A 25,160-nucleotide genomic window follows, 5' to 3' on the forward strand; every position below is an offset into this window, starting at 1 on the left:
TAACTACATTTTATGTGTGTATAATGACCAAAATGCGAGTAATTACTTTTTTATAACTTTTACAAAATAAATGGTTGCTTTCCTATACTTTCGACACAAAGTAATGTTTTAGAAAAGAATTTACTGCGTAAATTTGAATTGCTTTTATATAACTATGCCGTTTAGTTCGTGTACTGATTCTTGAAGGTAAACTCAGGATGCCTTTCCACACTGTAAACAAAATAAAAATCGCGATAAAATAGAGGGATTAGTTAAAAACATATTTTCATACCCATGGAAGAATGCAAAGTCACAGATTCGAATATTCTGGTCCAGGCTGGACAACTTGGCCACCTCCTCGGCCGTCAGTTCGAAATCGAAGACGTCTAGATTCTGCTTAAGGCGGGCGGGATTCGTGCTCTTGGGAATGGCGGATACACCGGTGTCGATAATCCAGCGGAGCAGGACCTGCGCTGGCGTCTTGCCATGGCTGGCGGCAATCTCCTTCACCTCAGGGATGTCCATCAGGTCCGGCAGATTCCTCACGATGCCCGCTCCAGCATTAAACTTGGCGATTCCCTTGGATCCTAGCGGGGAGTAGGCGGTTACGGTAATGTTCTCGGACTTGCAGAAGTCGACCAGATCTCTCTGCTGCAAGTAAACGTGGTGCTCGATCTGGTTGTTGGCCGGCCGGATCTTGCAGTTCTTCAACAGACGGGCCACCTGATCCTTGCTGAAGTTGGATACGCCAATGGACTTGGTGAGACCCTTCTCCACCAGGGCCTCCATAGCAACCCAGATGGCTGCGTGGTTCGTGGTAACGTCAACCTCCATCAGGCCATCCTTGTCGACCTGAATGTTAATGATCGAGATGTATATAGAAGTTGGTATTAGATTCCGTAGCACACATACCTTGAAACTTCCATCCTCGTTGATATTAATTGTGAAGGGAGTGTGCACCAAATACAAGTCCACATAATCCAGTTGCAGATCTTCCAGCGATTTTTTGATTGTTGGCTCAACTTCGTGGGGTCGGTTGGCTAGGACAAGGATTAGTCGGTTATATTATTTTTGCAATAACTGGACTATAGGCTTACTATAACGACAATGAAAACTCTCACAGCTACATTTATAGTCTATCTAAAATAATCTTTCACATCAGGTTCATCCATCATATCAAAGAGTCATGTGGTGATAATAATAATGTTTTTAAATTGAAAATATGAACGTTGAACAAGTCTATGTTGGTGTTTTGAAAAAAGGTTCATAGTCTTATCATATTAACTAGATTTCTAGAATATCAAAAAGAATATTGGTAGCTGTGGTGAAATGCTTTGGTGGGCATAGAACATAGGAACTATTTATAAATGTATATATGGAATTTTGAAATACCATTGGATCCAACTACTAAAATGCTACTTACAAACGGGTGGCACCTTGGTCACAATGAACAGCTCCTCCCGCTTGACCTTGCCGGCGTCCAGCCAACGCTTGAGGACTCTTCCGATGGCCTTCTCATTGCCGTAGACTGGCGCCGTGTCTATGTGGCGATACCCAGCTTCCAAAGCCGCGTCGATGGCGGTTTCGATTTCCTCATCAGATGCCTGCATTGTGGTGATGAAAATGCGGTTAAGTGGTATTGAATATATATTGATTATAGTATTTGTATTATCTACACTACCCGAAGATCTTCAAACTCGATTTACAACGGTTATTTATTCTCCCGTGCCCAGAGAAAGTCCAGCCCACCAGTGGATATGAATTGAGGTTTATTGTTTGTTTTTGAAAACCGGTCTAAAGTCCCCAGCACCAACCAAATTGTTGATTGCATCGGAATCGGAATTTCAAGAGATTTAAATGACGTGTCAGCGATTTGTTGAGGTCATTAATAAGTTGTAACAATAGCATTAAGATTCGAATATCCATTATCCATTAACTACTTACAAGCAATCTATGAAATTACAGAATCGTGATTATAAATACCTGCCAGGTGCCGATGCCAATCACGGGCATCTTCTCTCCATTGTTGAACGTTAAGAACTTGGTGTTGACCATTTTGTATTGACTTTTGATTAATTGTACACTTAAACAGACTTTAGTAACAGATTAAATGGAAAAGCTGCTGCACAACCTGTTGCTTCGAGGATTGAATTAAAATTAAACAAGAAGCTACGACCCATTCACCGGCCCACTTATCACACCCAATCCAATGAGATTCTGCCTTTTCCAAAGCGCGGTCTTACTAGTCGATATTTGTTTAACAGAACAATCGAATTTAAAAATAAATTAACCTAAAAATAACAATATCAGACTTATTTATTTGGTTAAAGGTAATTATTAAAAACGTCATTACTGCGCTTTGCATTTTAGTTAGATTTAATTTTATAACAATAGAAAATTTTTTAACTCATATCCAAATACTGTATAAGCGTGTGTAAGAAAAATTGAATTCCGTTTCTAAATTAAATTTAGTTTTAAAGAACCACTAACTAATCCACCACTATGGTGAAGTTGGTGAACGTGAATTCTGCAAGTTCTGTAGTCTCACTGAAAATGCATTTGTCAATTCGACTGGTGGGGCTGCCTGTGTGCTTTAGCCAGAGGCGCCTGTAAAAGAACGGGCTTGATAATCAAACTTTGAATGGAAAAAATCACTCACATGGATTCAAAGGAATGTCGGTGTGCTTGAATTTCGCCCTTCACCGTATTCTCGTTGGTGTTTTTGCACCAACCACGGACTCCCAGCTTTTGAGCTCTTCGCAAGGTGTACTAAAACATGGGAATTGGATAACGTATAGGAGATTACACATATACCTCAATAATATAGGGAAGCTGAAGATCCGATGCTCAAAGTGTTGGGTTTTTGAAGATCCTATCTCCCAGCAAGTTCTTACCATTCGAAATGAAACGCCTGTGGGTGCCAGATAACTTATTATTGCGACTATCCGTTTTGCGAATACCCTACCTTGCACAATCCCGAACACTTCGAATTGGCAGCTGAAGACCGCCTCATCGCTTCTGTCCGATGTTACTCTTTTTTGGAACTCTGTGTGCGAAATTCTGTTGGGCTCATCGCTGCCTTTTTTGGATGGTGTATCTTTATCTGGTGTCGAAGGTGGAAGGGTGACCCTCCTACGTCCACCCTCAGTCTGCGTTTCTTGTGAGGTCATTTTACAACTCGTATATTTGACATATTTGGAGCGGTAACTGTCAAAAATCGATAGGTCTTTTTATTTGGGTCACCTTGAATTTCAATGGCATAATGAACAGTGCATTTAAAATGAAATGACTTGAATAAGGTAAAACAAAAACAATAGCACAAGTTATGTTTTCTTATTGTCAACAAATGAACACTTTTGTTAAAAATTCGACACCAAACTCAGAGCGGTATTTTTAGATCTAGCTTTTTTTTAGCCTTTTAAAATCGTCGGTCGAGCCGATAAGTCTGGTTTGGGATATCGGGGCGTGTAAGGGTCACCCTGTGTTCAAGGCGGTTCGTTGGAACCAGTTCCGACCTGTCTTTGAACAAAACAAAATCATCCAGACAAAATAGTGAATAACAAATATTACGCAGATACTACATCATCGCACTATGCATACCTTGTACGCGCTTCTGAAGAACAAGCTGAGCGATGTGCATCCCCTACACAACATCGATCTGACGCGGGATGTGGCCTACTTGAAGGCGGTGGTGACCAAGGAGATGCACTTGCAATTCGACGCCAGCGAGTTGGGTGAGTGACCCTCGGGATTCAAATTGCTGTCCATTGTCTCTATTGTGCCAAGTCATCTGCTGCGCACTTGCAGAGATCATCCACCACGGACGCGTGCTGGAGGACGCGGACACCCTCAACCGAATGCTGCAGCCCAACGCCGTGATCCACTGCTTTCAGAAGATTAAACGTTACTCGCCGTATGTGCCGCCAGCGGCCACAGAGATCAACACGAAGCATATCCAAGAGCTGTTTTCGTTGACCTCGCACCTGCAGATCAGCGTTACCTCGCGGTTCAACATTCTGCAGAAGATACTCGCCGAGTATCCGGAATTTAGGCGAAATCTGGGGGCGCAGGCTCTTATTCGCGACTCCGTACTGTTTAACATGCTGCACGAGCCGGAGGTGGTCCAGAATCTCGTTAAGGATTATCCCCTCATCTGCGAGGCCGCTCCATTCATAGTGGACACTATTCGCAAGGAACTAGCCAGGAATAGCTCGGCCACGCAGTGTAACTAAAGCCGTATCTTTTCTTGATTTGTATATCTTACAACCCGTTTCTTCATTTTTAGTGCAGGAGCAGGCTGCCTCGGAGTCCACGACTTCGTCAGAGGAGGAAAACTCTCTGGGTGCAGGCAGCAGCAGCAGTGGTGGAAGCAGTAGCACAGCCGTGGCAGCTGCTGCGGCCGCCAATCGGCGTGATGAGATGGCCAACATACGTCAGATTAGCCGCCAGCAACTGGCTAACGCATTGGCTAACGTGACCTCGTTTAATTCACTGTCGAATATTGCGCAGAGAAACGCGGACGAGGCCCTGCAGGGTGATGAAAGACCAAGAACCACATCGGCGCCACTAGCAGGCGTTGGAGGAGCATCGGGAACAGGCGCAGGAAGCAGCAGTGGAGCCATCAGCAGCGGATCCATATCGTCAGAGTTGTTCCGCAATGAGCTGGCCCGCGCTTTTCAGTCCCTGTCGCAGGATCAACCGGCGCCGGTGGAGAACATGGAGGTGGAATCCGGAGGAGGACCAGTACCAGAGCGAGACGGCACAGCAGCAGCCGATGATGTGGATGACGAGGACGATGGTGGAGACGACAGTGATGTGCTGCCACGCCGCTATCGTCGCCATCGGTTCACCGAACAACTGCGTACCATGGCCGCCATGGGCTTCATTAATCACACTCAGAACGTTAGTTATCTAGAACTTTCCGATGGTAATGTGGAACACGCTATTAATCTGCTTATGTTGAGCATGAATTAATAAGGATCGGAATTGACTACAAAGCCAACATAATGTGCTTATTTTACGGACTTATATTTATTCTGCTGCTGAGGATTCTGAAGCATTAAACTCCCAACTTAAGCAAGGAATATCTCTTGAGAACTTGTAATAATTAAATATACATTTAGAGGAGTCATCTTTGTAAGCTAATTGGGTAGGGATTGGGGAGTTTGGGCATGGGGGTAAAAGCCGGCCGTACAAAAGGTTTCCACTAAATTACACTAGTTGATTAGATAGTCCAGCGCCTTGTCCTTATTATTATTGAACTTGAGGAGCGCCGCCGAGATTTTCGATTCATCAAACCCGAGGTCCAGAAGTTCTCCCAGTGGAATAAGGTGTTCGATAATCTTAAAAGAAGTCCCAGATCTGAATAATGGTTTTTGCAAAAGTTTCCGAAATTGACTTACCTTCTTATCATCGATACCGCACAGATTAACCACCTTTGCCACCCGTTCCAAAGGGAAACCCATAGTACTGATCCGTTGGGCCAACTTCTGTGCCGGACCAGCCAGCTCCCTAAAGGAGTTTCTGTCCACCGCTAAATCCACCGTTGGCTGCTGCTCCGCGTTGTGACTGTGCAGGCGGGTACGACGCTTCTCCGCCTGCTGCAGCTCCGTCTTCAGCTCCCGCAGGATGTCAGGCACACTCCTTGACTTAGTGGCCACCTCGTCCTCCGACTGGCTGAGCGCAAGCACGGAGGAAGGCGCTGGAGGAGCCTTTAAATGGTTGGGAGTCCCGAATCCATTGACTTGGTAGTTGCTAAACTGTTGGTAAGGATGCTGCTGCGGAGAGTAGAGGGGCTGGTGACTGTAGCCCTGCATGTGGTACACCTGCGAAAATAATAATTAGCCCATATTTTAAATCAGAGCATCTGAAAAAAAACTTGTTTTTAATTAGAAGTGAAATATTGGGTATCGTACTAATACTTTGTTTGTAACAAGACCACGTTAAGCTCTGTCTCAGGCTCTGTCAAAATGTTGTAGCCTCAATTGTGGTCCTAATTAGTTTGAGCAAGAGCCCCACTATCGATTTCTAAATAATTATTTATTTTCTACCTGAAAGTGCGCAAAAATCAACCCGATTAAATGGTACTGCTAGTGAATGATCAATTTCCTCTTTTATTACAATTTAATGAGTAATGAGGATTCGAATTTGAGAATACAAGAATAGTGCGACATTCAAAAGAATCAAGGTTAACATATTATTAAGGCTCTTTAACTAGTTAAAAGTGTCCCACCTGGAAATGTTCCGGTTTATGCAGCGGCTGCTGGGCGGAAGCGCTGTACATTGGCGTTGGGTATAGAGCCGTGGCTGGAATGTGGCTTGGCTCGCCCGTGTCCTCATTATCATCACAGTGAACATGGAAATTGACGCTGTCGAGCGTCGCTTTGGTCTCCGCCAGCGTAGTCACTGCTAGCTCCACCGGAGCTGGCACTTCATTGCCGGATTGCACCTCCTTGGAATGATCCTCATGCGGCGGCTCCTGCTGCTGCTGTGCCTGCTGCTGCTGCTCCTCCTGCTGCTGTTGATCTATGCGCTTCTCCAGCTGTGTCTGGTGCAACACCTGGGCTAGTATGTCCAGATCGTTGATGGTCTTCAGCTCGATATTGTCGAAAGGTGTAGAGTTCATATTGTATTCAAAGTCTGCGTAGTTTAGGGAGCTGTTCCGCTTGTGCAACGTCTGCGGACTGACCACTGGAGTGGTGCTCAGAATGGTGGGCTGCAAGATATTGTGAAAATTACACACACTTATTGACTTTGGTTCGTGGGAAGAGTCGCGTGACTCAGCGGTGATTGGAGGGGGTGGCTGCTGTTGCTGTTCCTCCTCCCTCTGCTCGGGCTCGTGCTTCTTCTGCCCCTTCTCGTCCTCATCCGATGACAAGTCGTCCGCACTAGGATAATCAACTGCTCCAAGCATCTCCTTCTGCTTCGCCTCCAGCGCCCGTTGGCGTTCCTCCTTGCGGCGCTCCTGGCGACTGGCTCGCTCCTCGCGCTGCTGGCGACGCAGGTGGCGCCATCGTTGCGCCTGACTCAGCACGGCCCGCTCCAGCTGACAGTCATACTGGTAATCCGGATGATCCGTGTAGAAACCTTCTCGGAACTGCGACAGCCTATTGAGGGTCGCCTGCGGCAGGTGGTACACGGCAGGCGGTGGTTTGTAGCGCTCGACTATCTTGACCGGGACATCTTCCATGTTATGCTAGCGCATTCACCACGAATTTTGTTAATTAAGTTGCTACTACGCGTTTTTTCTCTCTGTTCTCTTTTGTTGTTTCTCGAGCAACAGCGATAGGCGATTGACATTGTCATCGGTCACTGCTGATTCGCCAATTTCGACTAATGTAGGATATCGGTTTTGTTTGAGATGCCCACTTAATTAGATGTATTCAGGTTTGGTTGCGTGTTTGACAATTGATAGCAATATCAATATCTACCCCAAAGTTTGCCAATTTGAGGGTGAATGAAAGAGTAAATAAAAATCAGAATACATTACAGATCCCGATATACAACATAAAAAATTAAAATTACAAAACTTTTTGACACACTATATAGTTATATTGTTACCAAGGGTATATTTTTTAATTCATGTCGGATAGTTTTAAGGTCTCGATTTCCAAAAACTATTTTTGCCCAAACTTTTGTATTGACTGAGTTTCTTAAAATCGCATTCGTGTTCTTTCTATTTAATAAAACGAAATACTATCTAAGTTTCTGGGAATAAATAAGGACGAAAAATGAGAGTTATGATATCAATTTTATCTTTATCTATATTAGATCCAATAATCCTACTGCCATTTCCTATGTGATGCTCTATGTAACTAATTTTGCAGGGTATTAATTGGCTGAATGCAGTCCGACCATTGCAACCATTTATCGATAGTTGATGCCGGGAATAGTTCATCGCTAAAGTCGAAGGCAATGTAAACAAAACAAACCGAGCAATGGACGATGTCGATGATCTGCGGATAAGCCAGCAGCAGCTTATGGACGAGATTTCGGCCCTCTTGCAGACCACAACGGAGCCGAGTGCCGCCAATGCACTGCAGCTGAATCAGGAGCTCCAGCGCCGGCTCATGCAAGTGCGGACCAAAATTCTGGCCATGTTACAAGTAGTAAGGGCCCGCTTCTCCCGGAACGAGGACATCCTGGTGCGCCGGCTGCGACCTCGTTCCCATTTCGGCCCGCATTCCCTCAATCGTAGCGGGGCGATCCTGAGAAAGGGCACGTTTCGCTTCAAGGGCAACCTGTTTTTCCGAGACATCGATGGCCGAAGCTGTCCTAACAACGAGGATTACGAGGCGCGGTGCCACACGGAGATGTTTCCCACCGACTTTGACATGCACTCCAGGCACGTATGGACATTGCTGGACAAAAAGAATGTGATAATGGGTATAAAACAACAGGTGAGTGGACCCTTCGAGTGGTTCAGATTGATTGCCAAATACCCATTTAATAGCAATGAAAACTAATATCCTGCTTTATCTCAGTTACTCGACCATAGGGCCCACAGTACGAATGCGTTGCCCAGCGGAAGTCTGAAGCGAAAGCCAATCGAGCGGCACTTAAGCACCCTGGTAAGTCTGCTGGCATCTGCGGATAGTAGCTTCAGCATCGACTGGAACCAGATCAGCACCCTGGACTTGGAATATCGGCACTCTCCGTATAGCTGCGAGGCAATGTGGAGGGTCTACTTAACACCAAATCTCAGGCGAGACAATTGGTCACCCGAGGAGGACGAAACTTTGATGGCGGTGGCCAATGCAAACAGGATGCAGAACTGGGAGCTGATAGCCGCGTCGCTAGACCGACGTTCTGACTATCAGTGCTTCGTACGCTTTCATACCGCCCTACGTTTTCTGATGGAGCCAAAGAACAGCCACCGCTGGAGCGATGAGGACAACGATAAACTACGGGCGATCGTTGATAGGAATACGGCAAACAGCGTAATTAACTGGAAAAAAGTCGTGGAGTACTTCCCGGATAAGTCCAAGTCGACGCTGATTGGTCGTTACTACTACGTGTTACATCCTAGCATCAGTCACGGTGGGTACCCAATATATTGCATAATTTTTCATTTATTATTTCGCTCCTTTTGGACGGAGTTCTTTCGGCCTTTTCCCTCAACACTAATTAATTTTCGCATGCTACTTCAGAACCCTTCACTACCAAGGAGGACATGATGCTGTTCGCCGCCGTTGAAGAGTACAATGGAAAGTTTCACTGTTTTCCGCGTTCTCTTTTCCCAAACCGGTCGTTAACCCAACTCCGAACTCGCTACCACAATGTACTGGCACAGCGCAACAAGACCGACTCCTGGTCTGTTCAGGACGACACACGGCTGATGAGCTTCGTAACGCAATACGGGGCTTCCCAGTGGCTGAACTGTGCCACGTTCTTGGGCAATCACACGCGGACCAGCTGTCGAACGCGCTTCCTGGTCATTAAGAAATTCCTTGAACAAAATCCCAATGCAAAAGTAGAAGACCTGCCACGCCGCCGATCAAAAAAGGTGTCCTCGGTTAACTCTGATAATTGGGCGCAGCGTTTGCAAGAGTGGCAAGAGGACCCAGAGTCATTAGTTAATGAGGAGCGCCCGAAAGGAACTCGGGTGCGAAGACCCAAGTCGAAGAAGGCTAAGATCGAGCCACAGGCAGAGAGTTTCTCAAGACTTACGAAAGTTGATAAAGAGCTGTGCGACTTCTTTAAGTTTAGTTACAATATGACGCTGAGCGCTCCAAAAACTTTTCCAGTTCCAAAAGACGTTTATAACTTTGCCTACGTGATCAGAGCTCTTGCATATAAGCCACCAATTCGACCATCGCTCTTACAAAACATATTTATGCCAAATGAAGTGCTTAAGTGCTATAACAGCATGATCCGAAACCTTCCGGACGAGGAAGGTGATTTGAAGAGCCCACTTTTGCCACCCAACTGGTCAACGATGATGGGGTTTCGGGCCTTATGCATACTCTCCGGAGATTGTCGCAAGAAGGAGGCTGAAGCACGTAGCTTCGAGTATAATGAATCTTTACCACCCATCCAGCTTTTCCGCAAGCGGTTGCGAGCTCTTTTCTATCGCACCATTCTTCTCAGCCGCTTGGAATCACAATTCTTTACCGACTTACCATCAGCATTAGTTTCTTTACCACGCCCCAAACCCGATTATGCAAAACTGGGTACACATGTTGAATTAATCGATCCAGAGCCGGCAACACAGAATGATCTAAAATCCGAGCCGCTTAGCGAGGATGAAGTGATAAATACAGTCAAGCAGGAAGTGGAAATGGAATATATAGTTTCATAGCAACTATTAAGTAAATATGTACATATTGATTAATTAAAGCTTTAAAAGTTTATATTTTTTTTACTTTATATCGCGTTATATAATAGTTCATTACAATGGCTAACAAATAATTTATAAACTTGTAGGTACTTTTAATGTATTTCACATACAGCAAAATCAAATGCCGGACCGATGTGCATTAGGGTGGCTCATTTTTCTGAATGTTGTTTAAAAATATTGCTTAGGTTTGAAAAAAGGTATATTTATAGCAAAACGCCCTGCAAAACGAAACAATTTAATACACAAGCAGTCAAAAGAACTAATGTATATTTCAGTTGCCGTTTTACAATCCTTTCAAAATGTAACCTTTATCTCGGATGTTTAGTTATTAGAGCAAAATTGTCTAAACCTTATTTTCAATATAAAAAGAACCGATCCATCCTATTGTACATGCGGTAACAATGCATTACAAAGCATTTTTATAATAGCACTAGCAGCTTGCGGATTATTTTGTTCGATTCCCGGAGGAGGCGCTCATTGGAAGTTACTGAAATCCGTCTTCAGCTTGATCGTAGGCTTCTGCGGCTTGGCCAGCAGGTTCCTCTGCGCCTCGCTTGCTTTTTGGGCAATGTTAATCGACTGCTGTTGGCTGCGAATGGCCGCTTCTAGTTTTTGTCGCAGTTCCGGTGTTTGACCCATTAGGGTCTTAAACTCCTGCGGATATTTCGGACCGATCTTCAGTAGCCACTGCAACGCCTGGTCGTGCAGCTGCCGTTGATACTTTGGCAGCGTCCGGAGTCGACTGGGTTCCGCTAGGAAGCCAATGAGCACAGGGACCAACAGAGTCAGCATTTGGATATCTGTGAAGTGTGGACAAGCAAACAATTAATATTATAATCTTAAGTTTAAGGTCTCGCTAAACGGAACATCAATTCACAGAGATGGACAAGTCGCGCCATCCCGTACTTTTACTTCATACGTGCAACATTTAAAGCGTAATCTTTGACAACAAGAACTAGGAACTATGCTATGGATTGGTGCATTGAAAAACATTGAGTGTGCAGTAAACGTTGCAATTCATGACTACAAGGCAGTTAAGATAACATAAATTATAAAACGAATAGAATGCTCATATTTAGTGGTAAAAACACAATTCCATTTCCAATTAGTAGACCAATGACAATGTAGTAAATTTACAACGCGTGTTTTTTTTAACAAATTAAAACTTTAAGTGTTACGCTTTAACTGCCTTGTATTTCTGAAACGCTTTTGTGACATGAAACATGTGAGTTAATGATCGAGCTCTTCTATTTACCTTGTAGTAAGTTCATGTTTCCTAACGTTTTTTTTTATTTTTTGTTTAGTGTTTTGTAAATGATTTGTGAGTTGATAAAAAGAGAAGACAGAGAAAAGAGCAAATATATAATAACGTATTTCGTTTTCTTTTCCCATCGTGTGAAGTTTAAAATGAATGTACTTAACCAATACTTTGGCTGCGATCGAAGATATATTTGAAGAAAACAGATCGATACGACAGAACAGCCTAATGGCAAATGCAAAGGCTATGCACAAGTTAAGTTGGAAAGGGGAGTGTGTCAACTATAAAGGCGGGCAAGGGGTACGGCTATGAACTATATTCTAAAATGGGGTACTCCTGCACCAAATAAAAGCTATGTCGAATTTCAAACTTTCTAGTCATCCCTTTTTTTATTCCAATCCTTCTATTATGACATAGTCGAGTTCCTGGATTATTAAATATCCGTTGCTCCAGCTAGTAAAAGTGCGAAAAGGAAATTTAAAAAATATGGACATGGCCAGGTCGATTCGGCTTGTGATACTGAAAACGAATTTATATACTTTATAGAGCCGAAAACGCTTTCTACTACCTTTTTCATACTTTTCACTATTTTCCGTGAATTATAATTGCAAAATATATCCCTCCTAAATTATTAATAATTAAAGTTATGATAATTTAATCCAGTTATAACACATAAACGAAAACATGTTCTTAAGATTATATGTACATAAAAGTATTCTTTCTCAAACAGGAGTACCCCGAGATTTAAAGAAAGACCACGCTGAATGATTTTTAAGTACACCCAGTTACTTACGGTTTTGCGGCTCCGACAAGTCTATAAGCTGTTCCACGGTAACGATGCTCTCCAGGGTGACCTGTAGCTCCAGTTCGCTTGTGGGCACCTTGCTGGACTCCGCATACAACGATTCGATTATCCTAGGCGCGAGTGCGTGGATGTAGGGTGTTGCCGTCTTCAATTCGGCCCGAGCGAAGATCGATCGAGTGGTCTCGATGCAGCGCAGCTTCACGGAGAGGTTCTCCGACTGCAAGCACTGCCGGAAGTGATTAATGCATGGATATTGCAATGAAGGGGTAGCCACAACGGAGGCGGGCGTATGTAGGATGAAAACAGTGATGGCCAGCAGCATAGTGACCTCGTCGACTTTCCTTTCGTCGTTATCGCCTGCCGTTTTGGTGAGATCCACAATGGTGGCCAGGGCACTTTGAAGTAACTGTTGCCATTCCTCGGTTGTCTCCTCTACTTTAGCCCACTTGTGGACACAAACGGATCGCAAGCACTGCAGGGCAGACTTCACAGCACAAGTATTTGCCAAGATAGTACTATCTATGGCCGACTTGTTGGCGATTTCCTTAACGATACTGGTTGTCATATACAGGACGGTGGGCAGGATTGCAAGGGCACCTTTGGGAGTACACAAATCCAGCAACTGTTCGACGCACTGCAGTCCGCTGGCTACTAGCAGGCCGTTTTCATCGCCCAGCAGCGAGAAGAATGACGAGCCAGTGGCCATTTTGGCATAGGCAAAGTCCAGCTGTAAGCCGGAGCCACCAGCTCCCTGCCTCGTTGGATTCATCGTAGGTATTTGGCGAACAAATAGGCAAAGACAAACCTCCAGAATGGCGTAGACATGCGAGCTTCCTGGCTGCATAGAATCATCTTCTCCATGTCGCTCTCCACCCTTTCCGTCCTCAGAATTTGCATTATCGTCCCGTTTCCTTTCTAAATCCTCCCTAGCAGCGCGGATTGTTTGCTTCAAAATTTCCACGCACAGAAGTTGTACGAGTAATTCATCTCTCGTCAGTATCTGACGATGTAGAACATGACAGAGTTCAATGGTTAAAGCCCGATCCTTGACCAACTGTCTCCTAGCCCAATCAGAATCAAAGATGCTGTGCAGTGAGCGAAGGCAGCTCACAATGTTTCTCGGCCTTTCTGAGCTTCTCATGCTGCAGAGTGCCTCCATGCAGATGCCGAAGATCATATGGAAGCGATCCGCTGACAAAGATCCGTGAGTGATCTGATTATTGTTGGATTCCGCTGCGGCTTCACTCGTGTCTAGATGACGGGCGAATCCTTCATCCCTTAACCATAGTGCGGAGGCATATAGGATGGGCGGCCAACTGGTCATGTAATGTGGTTTTGACGAATTAATTGTGTCCGTGGTGTAAAAGGCTCCTCCGTCGTGTGGTAGTTGGGATTGGAACTCCGCAGGTAGAAGTAGCAATGCGTGATCCTTCATAGCACTCAGCCAGTGTGTTGAAAGATTGTGAAGCTCAGGTTGCACTAATCCTAAAAGACTTTCACCCCTACTGTCAGGAACATCCGAGTCCGTTTCCAGATTGGTTAAGGATTGTAAGCCGGACTGTTGGGATTGGAGATTCAGTAGGGAAGCCGGAGCCTTTCCATTTCCTATCATGGCCACAATATAAACCTCTGCCCACGCCTTTAAGATGCTTAGCTTCTCCAAAGTAGCCATGGATTCGTTATATAACTGAGTGCTGTTGGTTTTTGAGGAAAGCTTATCAAGGGAACTGACCAGCAGCTGGTGAACTCTTTTTAGATCCCCTATGTCGCGAGCCACTCCAGATCCAATCCACGCTGAGCAAACTTCACAAGCAGCAGCCGTCACATGAGAAGGGGTATCCGGCGCAAAAGCAGGACGCAAAGCAGCTCCCACCTGAGCCTGGAACTGCTCCAAGAGTAGGTGACCAGGGAACTCCGGTTCTGGAACGTTAGCGAATCGATCGATTATTTCTTGCAGAGTGCGCAATCCTTCTAATCTCAATTGATCCGAGTCCGAGGTGGCGGCCATAAAGGACATTCGAATAAGTTCCGCCAAATGGAGGATAAGATAATCTCCGCGAGAACGAATGAGTTGCTGTTCCTTAGCCTGCAGGAGATCAAAGTGCACTGAACTGGCAGCCTCACAGCTGGCTATGATACGTCGCACGCACTGTGCAGCGAAAACACGAGTGGGCCACCTTGGCTGCACTGCCGGATGGGTGGATGTGTTCTCCTCTGCTCTATATTCTGTTACATCATCAGCATACTCTTCCTCCTCGTCCTCTTCATCATCTTCTCCACCAGCCTCCTTGCTCTTGCTTTGTTCCCCAGCAGCGGGATCATCATTTAGTCCTCCTTCCACAGCAACGGTTAACACATTCTTGCAAAGACTCAACCAGGAGCTGAGATTATCTGCAGCCAGCATTTGGAGCATTGATGTAAGTGTATCGTGAATGTTTCTCAGCATCTCGGCATCCGTTTCGGTGTCGAGCAGTGAGAAAAGCAGTCCTGGAAGTCCATACTCCGTAATTACCAAATCGGGAAGTTGCTCGGCGTTAATAGTTAAAGCTAATTCACACACTTCCTTAGCTTCCCGATGGGCCAACTGCCGGAGACAGGAAACGGAGGCCTTGCGAAGTATGAAATAGTTACAGGCTAGCATTCCAACCAGCGTGGGTACCAACTCCTCTAGTTGCAGAGATTTACTGGCAAAAAGATGTAGCTGCTGCAGGCAGCCAATAGCCTCAGCTTGCACAAGAGGATCCGAGTGTGATTGAAGAAGGGCTGCTGAGCAGAGGAATGATCCTCTCATGCTGGCCACTGCGCCGCCTCCTCCTTGCAACTCCGGTCCCACGGTGGTGATCAACGCATTGACTACGCGGCCCACACACTGATGTACATCAACATGAGCGTGGGGTACGGTAAGTAGGAGTTTCAGGCACAGCGTCAGAGTTGCCTCCACGTAGCCGCGGAACATTGGTCCTCCAGAGTCGGCAATCTGCGCTAGAGCATAAAGCGACCAAGCCTGTACCACTGGCGATGCACTATCTTGACCCAAGGCCAGAAGGATAGATACACTGGTGCTCAGATGCTGCGACGAGCCCATGCCACCCACATAACGATGCAGGCAGCCCAGTGCATGTGAATGTCCAGTCCTTGTGACCACATCTCTGGCAGACTTTAGTTTATCAAAACTATTTTGAGCCAACTCCGCGGTAAAATGAGAATCTCCCACAACCTGGGCTAATCGACCCAAGGCCTCTCCAGCCGCACACCGTATGGTAGAGTTGGCACTCGTCAACGAAGCAACTACCAATGCCGTGGCACTCTTTCGTACATCTTCCTGGCCTAGGCTTGTCTTGCTATCTGTCAGATTTTTTAGAGCGCAAAGCAGAGCCGTAAAGATATTCATTTGGACGGCTTCTTGGCGACTGCTCTTGGCCTGGCGAATGCACTCAGTAAAGTGCTCCAGCATTTGAAGCCTATGCTTGTTTGCCACTTTCGGAAAGATGGTTCCATACAGAGTCACTGCCATATCGATCACTGCTACTCCGAGTGGCAATGGTCCTGGACACTGTTGTGCCTTGCTGATCTGCTGGATGTTGCTTCCTCCACCGCCGTTGCTTCCACCAGTAGCTGTTGCTGATGAACTATTCGAACTGGATCCATTGCCTTGGGCAGACCAACTGGGACGGTACAGACAGCATGGATCGTGCTCTAAGGCGCCAGATCCCGCGGCGCTATTGGGTTGCAGCTAAAAAAAAACGAAGCTTTAATTAGTAATGCTGCAAATTAATCTGCAGTTAACCTTAGTAACCACCTTATGACAAAAAGAATATAATTCAAATTAACTATTTAAAATTCATGCATGCAACAAAAAGCAACAAAATCGATGCTGAAAGGATTTTCTCAGCAAAAATAAAACGACTGAACATATTTTTACAAGATTAACAACAAGTACGCTTACTGAAAGAATATCGAATAACAAACTTGGAAGTTTATCCAATTTTCAACATTTAAATTCATGCTCAAATAAGAATCAAAATTAATTCCGATATGTTGAGTAATAAATATAAGGTAAGATATAACCACTCAATAGAACTCGAAACAAACACTGGTAGCAGATATTGCACTCCACTTACATGCTCGCCATCGACTTTTCGATTGGGCTCCATCTTTGGATATGCACAATTATAGAGAGAAGGGTGGAAAAACAGTGAATTGGGGTTCACGGATAGACAGTTGGTTGAGCGTACACACACATGTATAGGAAGATATACCTAAGCTCCCAAATTAAACCCACCTGATCCTCAATGGTGCGATGATTAGTTTCCTGCAGCCAGGTGCCCAATATGATCGAATCATCACCATGACAAAGCGTCCGCAACAACGAGTTCGTAGTGTTGGCCGCGTTATCCGAAAGAGTAAACTCCGAGACGAGCATGCGAAGAAGATGCGTGTAGGAGGCCTCTAGCGCATTAGCCGGCAGCAGAGTCAGCGTTTCAAAGAGACGAAGCCGCACCATAGCTGCCGGAGCCTTTAGCTGGGTTCCATAGCTCTTCAGGACAGATGCCAAGCTGGAAAAAAAGTATCAATAAGCGTGACGGATAAACTGCAGGTTAAAGATGAAACTCACTTGACCAGCATGGCCAGGGCGCTTTCGATGGGGGTGAGTAGTCGTCTGGTTATGTCTTCGTTCAGCAGATCCGGGCAATTAAGCAAGAAGCTGTGCATTACAGAAAGAGCTCCAGCTCTGCCCTCTAGCGTCACCTGCCAGGTGAAGGCATCTCCGCGCGCCTTTTCTGATTCAAGCTCTTTGTTGGACCGCGGGAAAGAGTTCCGCCACAGTAGCAGCATCCGCGGCAGCAAACCCTTCACTACCGGCGATCCCAAAGTCATTATAGCTCCAATTAATAGCCAGCCGGCCTGGGTACGGTGCAGCGACATGCGGCTATTCTGGGAAGCAGATCGCAGCAGTTCCTCCGCACAGTTGAACACGACCTTTCCCTTTGTGTGGGGTATGCCCAATGGCGAGTACCGAACGCTTCCCAAAATTGCCGCCAAAGCGCAGCTATATCCGGCCATTGCTTCTGGCGAGGATCGCATCTGCTCGATGGCCTCCACAAAGCGATCAATCAGTGGCGTAATTTGCCCAGGAACCGCCACACAAGCGCATCGTAAGCACCAAGCGGCAGCTAAACGGGCAGCGGCGCAGGGATGTACCAAAACGGCACAGGTGGCATCGATCGCTTGCAGGGATTGATCTCCCAACAAGTTCTGTGCCGTGGTTCCTAATCCAATAAGTAGGGAACTCAATTCCTGGAGGGCACACACCAGCAGGTGCTGACTGAACAGTGTTTCTTGATTAGAATCCTTGGCGTTCTCGGGATTAAAGTCAATTGAGTTCATCTGTTTGGCTACCAGATGGACCAGTTCCTTGCAGGCAGCGCTCTGCGCCTTTTCGCCTAGCATCTTGCCAATTGTTGATCGGAGTATAAAGCTGATGCATTTCCGTGAATACACTGCATCCACGTGGGAGCACGCTGCCTTTGGATTGGCCACCAGATCCAAAACGTGAGCCAGAAACGTGCTTAACTGTCGTTCCAACCAAACGCTGCCCATGAATTGCACGAAAACCACGTATGCATGCGTTACACCAACTCGAACCTCACGGTTGACTCCTGAGCTGCCTTTGATAATCTCTCCGGTACCCTTGAGAAAAGAGGCGCCACCACGAAGGAAACCTGACATCAGAATGCCCAGAGCTTCATCCAGGGAAACCAAACGTTGGGTAGCTCCCTTGGCCGCTTGTATAGCCACCGCTTGTCCCTGTTTCTTTTTGCTTGTTGCGGCTTCTGCCAGTTGTTGAGTATAGGCCAGAAGTGTTCCCAGCAGCTGAGCTACCGCACATCGCACTTCATAGTTGCTGCCGTCGAAGGCTCGGAAACACAATGTTCCCAGGCTTTCCAGCTCCGTCTGGTACAGGAATGGAGCACTGTATATCATTTTGAGAATGCAGCGGGCTGCAGCCACTCGAACAGCCATAACTCGGTCCAACAGGCAATGCTTGGCCGCCTTGTAAATATCCTTGTGCACGTTGGCAATGGCGGTGCCCATGCCAGCGCTCACCTTCTCCAGCGTGTGCATGATCTCAATCCGCGCCTGCGACTCAGCGTTGCGAAGCGTTCGAATAAGGATCTGCACCGTATCCTCGTAGGTGCGGCCCATCATCCTACCCAGCTTCTCATACATCGAGCCCAGCACGCAGATGGCGGCACTTGGGATAAAAGAGACTCAGTTTCGACTTTTATATTTTTATATATGCAATATACTCACAGCTTGGTGGGCAAGTAGCTGGGCGAGTCGTCCTTGTTCTTCAGGATGTCATTGCAGGCGTTGACGGTGTCAAAAAGCATGAAGGTGTCACCGACGGAGAATAGCGTGGCCAACGCGCTAGCAATGAGCTTACGAATGGGCGGACCTGGAGCACCCTGGATTCGTTCAGAGAGCTGCTGCACCAGCTTCTTCTGGCTCGCCTTGATCTCCGCTTTAGACACCAGTGGCAGGGCCTTCTCCAAGTAGCGCAGCCATTCCAACTCGAACACAGGCCGCTTGTGTTCGGGCAACTGCTTGAGAGCATCCTCATTAAGGGTCAAAGTGTGCGCCAGCTCCATTTCGGATATAGCGTCCTCCTCGGTTTCCGAGCGTCCCCTCGCGGATGAGGCGGAAAAATGGTCGCTGTTTATAAACGATCTGCAGAGCAAGCGAGAAAAAATAACAATATAAATTCCGGAATGTTTCATCAATTAAACGCAACATATGGTTGATGAGTGTGTTCGCCACGAATCGGTCGGCCTTTGACCTTGCCATTTGAGTCTACTAGTACGGACAGCTGCATTATCGATTACAATTTTTTGGTCACATTTCAAAATTTGCTTTATGTTATTCTTTACAATTTTAAGTGTTATACTAAACTTCTATATCCATTTAATGTATAGATCAATGTCGAAGAATATATGTTTTACATATATACGTGAGTAAATATGTCACTTGAAAAATAGCTTTAGTTCTCCCAAGCCATATATATAAAGTTGTAAAATAGATAGAAATTTGCCAAGAAAACGAATTTATTAAATGTAACTATTAAACATATGAACAAAAACGTTGGAAATTTTTTCCGCATAACAAAGCAAATATGCCTTAAAAGCTTGCCACTAATAAGTAGAGCAATCACTTTACGGAATATACATTTATGTGGAGAAGGGGCGCAGCGCGGCAGTTCCCCGTGGTATTGTGTGGAAAAGTATGCATCACTCAATCTATATATACGGCAATGATGACGGTGATGAAGTCAACCCAGAAACATATTCAAATGTATCGATGCGTCGCCACGCTTCGAACGGAAACTGCACTGGTAGCGAGACTAAGAAGTCTACCCCCACCCACCACCGCCCTATTTTCTTGTTTTATCCACACACCCACTCCCACTGCCACCCAGCTTTGATAAGTGCGGGAAAGAGCTGTCGCCTTGGGCTCGATAGCTGCGCCCGTTGACACAGATGGCGGCAAAGTCAAGAGGAGCCAAATTATTAAACCGAAACAAAGACTTTTCCTTCGGAAAATCAAAGTGGTCCGAAGCGGCGGCGGCGACTGCTGTCCTCGTCATTTGTGTGCAATGTGCGAAATGATGTCCGCCGGCTATGGGTAATGGGGTAAGCGAAGACAATGGGAAGGATGCACGGGAGGTGGGCTGCAATTTTAATGGTGGGGGCGTTGGAGCACCATGGTGCTTGGGAAGGTCGTATGCAGTAATTGCTTTACTGGAAACATCCAGTCATATAAACGTGCCTTTATTAGTCAAAGTTTCATATATTAATTCTTAGTTGACTGCACAGTTAAAGGAATATATATGGTCAACGCTTAGTTAGTTTGTTACGCAACATTTTTGAGTCCTTTATAGCTATTGTGAATCCTTACAAAAGAGTTATTTAGTCCTCAGCATTATACAGACTGATTTCATTCATTTTGTGAAACAGTTTTTGTCAGGAGTATGTGCAATTTCCTATGACTAATTGTCGGCCTTTTTAAGGGTATGCCGTGCCTTGGGGTTATTGGTTTCAAGGGGTTTCTGTTCGTTGCAGCTCCTTCTCTCTGCTTCTTTGTTTTCATTGGTCTTTGTTTGCGGTTTTTGCCTCGAGTGGCTTGTGTGGCATGTTGCACAAGGCACCTCATAATGCATACAATAACAGTCTCGGAACTAGCACTGCGAAATTAGGTATCAGATTATGCTCTTTTAAAAGCTAACATTGACAATATTGCATCTTAAGCCTGCTGTGACTAAAGATTTTGTTGTGAGGCTGATTAGCAATAATGAGATTTGTTTAATTTTAAACAGATATACTAGTCATCATTGAGATATTTCTAATACGTAAATGTTACTAAAGTGATAAGTATTTTCTTTGGTTTTTAAAGGAACTCTGACTAAATGTAATGACCTAATTCATAATCGATGCAATACATTATGAATGAGTATTTCAGTGCTATTATTTTGACCACCGCTGTGCGTACATACAAGGCAAAATAATCCTCTGGCGTGAGGACACCGAACCATTGACGTCTGCAAGCTCGAGTTACATAAGACGCCGTCGGGCTGCTGCACCGCTCCCTTGGCGACCACTTTCCCGCCCACAAGAGGAAAACAAGTAAAACCTGTAAGGTGCAGCCCATCGAGGGAAAAGAAACCAAGAAGCAGCCACAAACTGAAATCCCGGCTAGACTTGTCCTGTGCAATACGGGAACATTAGGGTGACTCGTTCGCCGGTGAGTGGTGAATTCTTTTGGGTGGTGGTGGTGGTGGTGGCTGACTTTTCCACTTTTCACCCCCCTCGCCCATCCCACCCTCCAGCTTTGTTTTTGTTTTCTTCCTGCATTTACCTGCGCGCCTCGGAGATAACTTTGCGCAGAAATTGCGGCGTGCGTGCAAAGTTTAAGTTTTCCATTGTTGTGATTTGCTGTGTCTTCACATTTCCAGAAAACTTTCTTCGCCTTTTCTCTCGCCAATCTGCAGCAGCCTGCAACTTTCACACAAATCGATAACTCTTCCACAAAAGCACTTTCAGCACAAGTTTTTAACTGCCCCAGTGGATTTTGTTTTTTTTTTTTTTTGTATTATTGCCGTTTTGCATTCAATTACACTAGCACAATTAATTCCACAATAGCAAAGTCACTAGGTGGCGAAAAAATAAAACCGAATTAGAGGAGATTACAGGCGCAACTCTGGAAAAGAAGCAGGCCCAGACCAGATCCGCTTACACTTGCTTCGCGCACCGAGTACAAAAACAAAATGAAATGGAAGAGCGCTGGCGAGCACAAACCACCAAGTAAAAAATTGCTCTCTCTTAATACCCTTTCTGAGGATAACATCGTTCTTGCCAAATGTTAGACACCCCTTCGTTCAGTTCTTTATTTCTTTTTCTTCATTCTTTCGCAACGAATAGAATGGAATTCTCTTTAAAAATGAGTACATTTATTAATGAATTAATTTGTATTTCAACAAATCAACAAAATATAGTTGAAAACATCAAAATAACATTTGGTAAAATACTGTGAACGTGTCTTCCTCATTGCAAATATTTGCAAAATATTTTAGGTCTTGGGTAACGGCCTCTAAAAGTGTATACACAGTTCGAGTAAGCAAATGTACAAATTTCAAAGTGAGAGAGCACCAAAACAAAATAAAATCAAAGAGCGGCGCAAAGAACACGGGAAAAGCACACGCTGTGGTGCACGTTTGAGAAGAGTACAAGTGGGTGGCAAGTGCTGCCGGAAGAGAGCGGCTTGTGAGAGAGCGGGCGATGACGTCGCACGCTAGAATCGCAGCTGATTTAGCAACAATTTGCAGCCGGTTGCCCCGTGATAGACTTTTAGGCACATTAACACCGATGTCCGCACACACCAGCATTGACGTGAACTATGTCAATGTGTCAGTTAAGTCGTTTGGATTATTCGGTGCTAGGGTGAAGTGGGGCCCCAGGGGCGAATGTCCTGCGATAAATGTCCTGCTTTCTTTGTGCTAAGAGAACATTTTTCGCGGCACTTCCGACTGTAAATGGTCTGCCGACTGATTTAGAATCGGTCCCAAATTCAAATTCAATCAGAAAAAAAGTTCTATACTTTATTTGCTAAAAAGCAGAGGCTGATTCAACAGCTACAAAATATAGTGAGAAGCTTCGATTTTTATTGAAAATGTTAGAAATCTTGCACAAGGAGCCGATTAATCTCCAATAATAAAACAACTGTTATGTATAAACAAATCTTTGTGTGCTCATATAAATAATATAAACTATTTTATCAGCGCTTGTTTCAAACTGATTTTGGGTGACTATTCCCCAAAACAAAAATTCGAATTTATCAAAGTACACACACAATTGTAAGGTCAGTTGGTCCCTCGACTTTATTGCGACTTATCCTAGGAGCTTAAGGTAAAAACTGCATACTGGGAATAAAAGTCAATGCCTTGGAAGTGGGGCTTTTGGGATTCCCCAGATCTTTGGCGATTCCCTGCACGCGGGCCACCACGTCACTGCGCTGGATATCGCCCCGGTCTAGCATCCTTTTAAATAGAGTATACAATTGCCTGGCCGCCGAAACCTGTGACAAGGCATGCAGCTCCACCAGCAGATCCTCGGAATATCCCTCGTACTTGCTCAGACTCGCCGCCTTGGCATCGCGCTTTAGCAGATCGTAAACCAGCAGGAAATCCACATAGGGCTTGGTAGGAGGAACCCTCTTTTTGCCTGCTATCGAGGCGGTGCTCCATCGATCCATCGCGGACTCAGAACCGAAAGCGGCCCTACCGTAATTATCGTCGTAGAGGCGCAAAAAGTTATCGAGTGACTCCACATCGTTGGTAAAGTCGTAGCGCTCGCTTTGAATATCACGGATCAAAGACAAAGGTAGGTTATCGAAGTCGCTATCATCTTCGATTTCTGCAAATAGATCGTTGCCCTCAAGGGACTTTTCCGGCGGCGCAGTTGGTGCAAAAATTGCCGGACGGTGCGGCACAGTGGGTGGCGATGTGGGTCTCTCGGTAGTGGATGTTCTCTTCGGGGTCTCCCACCAACTTGGCGGTTGCCACCAGCCCATGCCACCAGATCCAGACGCACCTGCTCCAATCGGTCGCCTTGTGGTAGTGGTTCTCATCCTCGTGGGCAACGGTGTAGATGGCCGCGGATTTGCAGTGGTGGATACCACACCTTCATCATCCGCACTAAAAGCAGGCTCCACCGTTGTGCTGGATAGCGGCTCGTACTGCAGCAGATCAATATAGTATGCCAAGGCCTGCATGGAGGCGGGCAGATAGCTGGTCAGTAGGTTAGCCGGCGCCACTGGAGCCACTAGGTGACCCACTAGAAGCACCACCAGCATTGGACGAAGCGTTAGCCCACTGCGCATTTCTCGCTTTTCTTACTTTCTTCTGGCGGGAACGGTTTGCTCTGGGGGAATGGAGGCACTCAACTGAAGCGACTCTTCCCAGCAGCCAGCGAGCATCAGTAGTTGGCTCTGTATCTGTCTTTGTCCCCGTATCTGTATCTGGTTTCCAAAATGGGTGACAGCGGGTTCGGCTTTAGTTTATACTCTTTCAAAAGGTATTTCAATACGCAGAAAATATTAAAAAATCTTTAGGGCAAAGGATTACTACTAATCTGTATTGATTTTATATCAGTGTGAGTATCATCATAATCTTCTATTTCTATTAAAAAATGTTATTAAAGCAATACTTCTTGCTTTTCCGTTTCAAATCTTATTTGCCCTAATGGAATAAATAAGAATGCATCCCTTTAACATCAATGATTTCTGAGCATACTTATAGCTTCGGTGTTTGGCTTCATCTTTTCACCTGCGTTTTTTTGGGGGTTTTAGCAAACTCGTTGAGTGAAGAGGCCAGCGACCGCGATCGCCGCTTGTTGCGTAAATTTTGTAACCACCGACTGTTGGCGGAGAATGTTGTTCTTGGAAAGAGTGAAAGATGTTCCGTTGCCAAAAGAAGAACCAGTTTGGTCATAAATATGCAAAGTGTGCACAAACACAGACAGAAAGCAGGCGAACCGCAAATAAACCTGATTTTGGGTGCTTTATTTATTTGCAAGGAGTACAAAAGCACTTACATCAAATGAAATGCATCTTTGGTGCAGTTTAAGAATCACTTGCAAGCGCTACACTTTGAGAGCCACTGATGACCGCTGTCGATCAAAAAAGGAGAGCAAGAGAAGCCGGCAAACAGCTGTTTGAGAAGCATTAACCTGTTGTTGTTGCTCTTGTGTTTCTGGCTAGATGAGTTTTCGCTTTTTTTCGAGCAAATTGGAGCAAGGTAAACGAGTAAGCATAACGGGTTTCCTACGCAGACTGTGCCACTGTTTTTTTTTAGCACAGGCATAACGGTCTCATACACGCACATCTAAACTTTTTGCACTTCCGCCTGGCCAATTAGCACTTAATAGTGTCATGTGTATTTGTTGACGCGTCAGAACCATACACACACACACAGGTAATAATTTCACTGGCACACTCCCACACCCAAATTGGCCCCATGCAAATGGTTGCTTTGTTTTCAATTTCGACGTGCTTTCAGGCTCAACTCACCGTTTTACTTGGCGCACAAACAAGTTTACACTTTAAATCACACTCTTCACATGGTTATTGCTTTTAGTTTACTGGAAAAATTGCATTTTTCACGAATTTTCACTGCGCTGCGATATGTGTTGTGTAGGCTAGCTCGATAACTTTGGCCGATGGCGATA

At 45.5% G+C, this 25,160-nt stretch overlaps 7 protein-coding genes across 11 annotated transcripts; 2 read left to right on the forward strand and 5 right to left on the reverse strand.

Moving 5' to 3' along the window:
- Positions 1-8: 8 nt before the first annotated feature.
- LOC117145793 (aldo-keto reductase family 1 member A1) lies at positions 9-2,138 on the reverse strand. Its single transcript, XM_033311578.1, has 5 exons — positions 1,963-2,138; positions 1,403-1,583; positions 892-1,019; positions 272-831; positions 9-210 (listed from the first exon to the last, which is right to left on the reverse strand). Exons 1-5 carry the CDS (start codon positions 2,032-2,034, stop codon positions 162-164), a joined length of 990 nt encoding a protein of 329 aa, XP_033167469.1. The 5' UTR covers positions 2,035-2,138; the 3' UTR covers positions 9-161.
- Positions 2,139-2,257: 119 nt separating this feature from the next.
- LOC117145795 (acylphosphatase-2) lies at positions 2,258-3,404 on the reverse strand. Its single transcript, XM_033311581.1, has 4 exons — positions 2,945-3,404; positions 2,874-2,890; positions 2,639-2,748; positions 2,258-2,586 (listed from the first exon to the last, which is right to left on the reverse strand). The coding sequence occupies exons 1-4, from the start codon at positions 3,147-3,149 to the stop codon at positions 2,469-2,471; spliced, it is 450 nt and encodes a 149-aa protein (XP_033167472.1). The 5' UTR covers positions 3,150-3,404; the 3' UTR covers positions 2,258-2,468.
- Positions 3,405-3,481: 77 nt separating this feature from the next.
- Positions 3,482-5,108, forward strand: LOC117145792. The gene is made up of 3 exons (XM_033311577.1): positions 3,482-3,713; positions 3,787-4,203; positions 4,265-5,108. Exons 1-3 carry the CDS (start codon positions 3,572-3,574, stop codon positions 4,951-4,953), a joined length of 1,248 nt encoding a protein of 415 aa, XP_033167468.1. The 5' UTR covers positions 3,482-3,571; the 3' UTR covers positions 4,954-5,108.
- On the reverse strand, positions 4,987-7,291 carry LOC117145791 (probable basic-leucine zipper transcription factor R). Its single transcript, XM_033311576.1, has 3 exons — positions 6,212-7,291; positions 5,382-5,804; positions 4,987-5,321 (listed from the first exon to the last, which is right to left on the reverse strand). The coding sequence occupies exons 1-3, from the start codon at positions 7,166-7,168 to the stop codon at positions 5,196-5,198; spliced, it is 1,506 nt and encodes a 501-aa protein (XP_033167467.1). The 5' UTR covers positions 7,169-7,291; the 3' UTR covers positions 4,987-5,195.
- A 585-nt stretch (positions 7,292-7,876) lies between these two features.
- LOC117143696 lies at positions 7,877-10,331 on the forward strand. Its single transcript, XM_033308491.1, has 3 exons — positions 7,877-8,378; positions 8,463-9,018; positions 9,129-10,331. The coding sequence occupies exons 1-3, from the start codon at positions 7,917-7,919 to the stop codon at positions 10,277-10,279; spliced, it is 2,169 nt and encodes a 722-aa protein (XP_033164382.1). The 5' UTR covers positions 7,877-7,916; the 3' UTR covers positions 10,280-10,331.
- LOC117143693 (HEAT repeat-containing protein 5B) lies at positions 10,309-25,140 on the reverse strand. Of its 5 annotated transcripts, none has more exons than XM_033308489.1 (8): positions 25,003-25,140; positions 18,697-19,113; positions 16,997-18,637; positions 16,664-16,937; positions 16,503-16,535; positions 12,370-16,114; positions 11,574-11,594; positions 10,309-11,118 (listed from the first exon to the last, which is right to left on the reverse strand). In XM_033308489.1, the coding sequence occupies exons 2-8, from the start codon at positions 19,032-19,034 to the stop codon at positions 10,793-10,795; spliced, it is 6,378 nt and encodes a 2,125-aa protein (XP_033164380.1). In that variant the 5' UTR covers positions 19,035-19,113; positions 25,003-25,140; the 3' UTR covers positions 10,309-10,792. The 5 variants fall into 5 exon arrangements, with proteins under 5 accessions (XP_033164380.1, XP_033164376.1, XP_033164378.1 ...); XM_033308485.1 differs by lacking the exon at positions 25,003-25,140 and adding an exon at positions 21,295-21,694; XM_033308487.1 differs by lacking the exons at positions 16,503-16,535; positions 25,003-25,140 and adding an exon at positions 21,295-21,694.
- Positions 22,788-23,897, reverse strand: LOC117143697. Its single transcript, XM_033308492.1, has one exon. It carries the CDS (start codon positions 23,812-23,814, stop codon positions 22,837-22,839), a length of 978 nt encoding a protein of 325 aa, XP_033164383.1. The 5' UTR covers positions 23,815-23,897; the 3' UTR covers positions 22,788-22,836.
- Positions 25,141-25,160: the final 20 nt, after the last annotated feature.

Source organism: Drosophila mauritiana, chromosome 3R, assembly GCF_004382145.1.
Source record: "Drosophila mauritiana strain mau12 chromosome 3R, ASM438214v1, whole genome shotgun sequence".
NCBI classification, from domain to species: Eukaryota; Metazoa; Arthropoda; class Insecta; order Diptera; family Drosophilidae; genus Drosophila; species Drosophila mauritiana.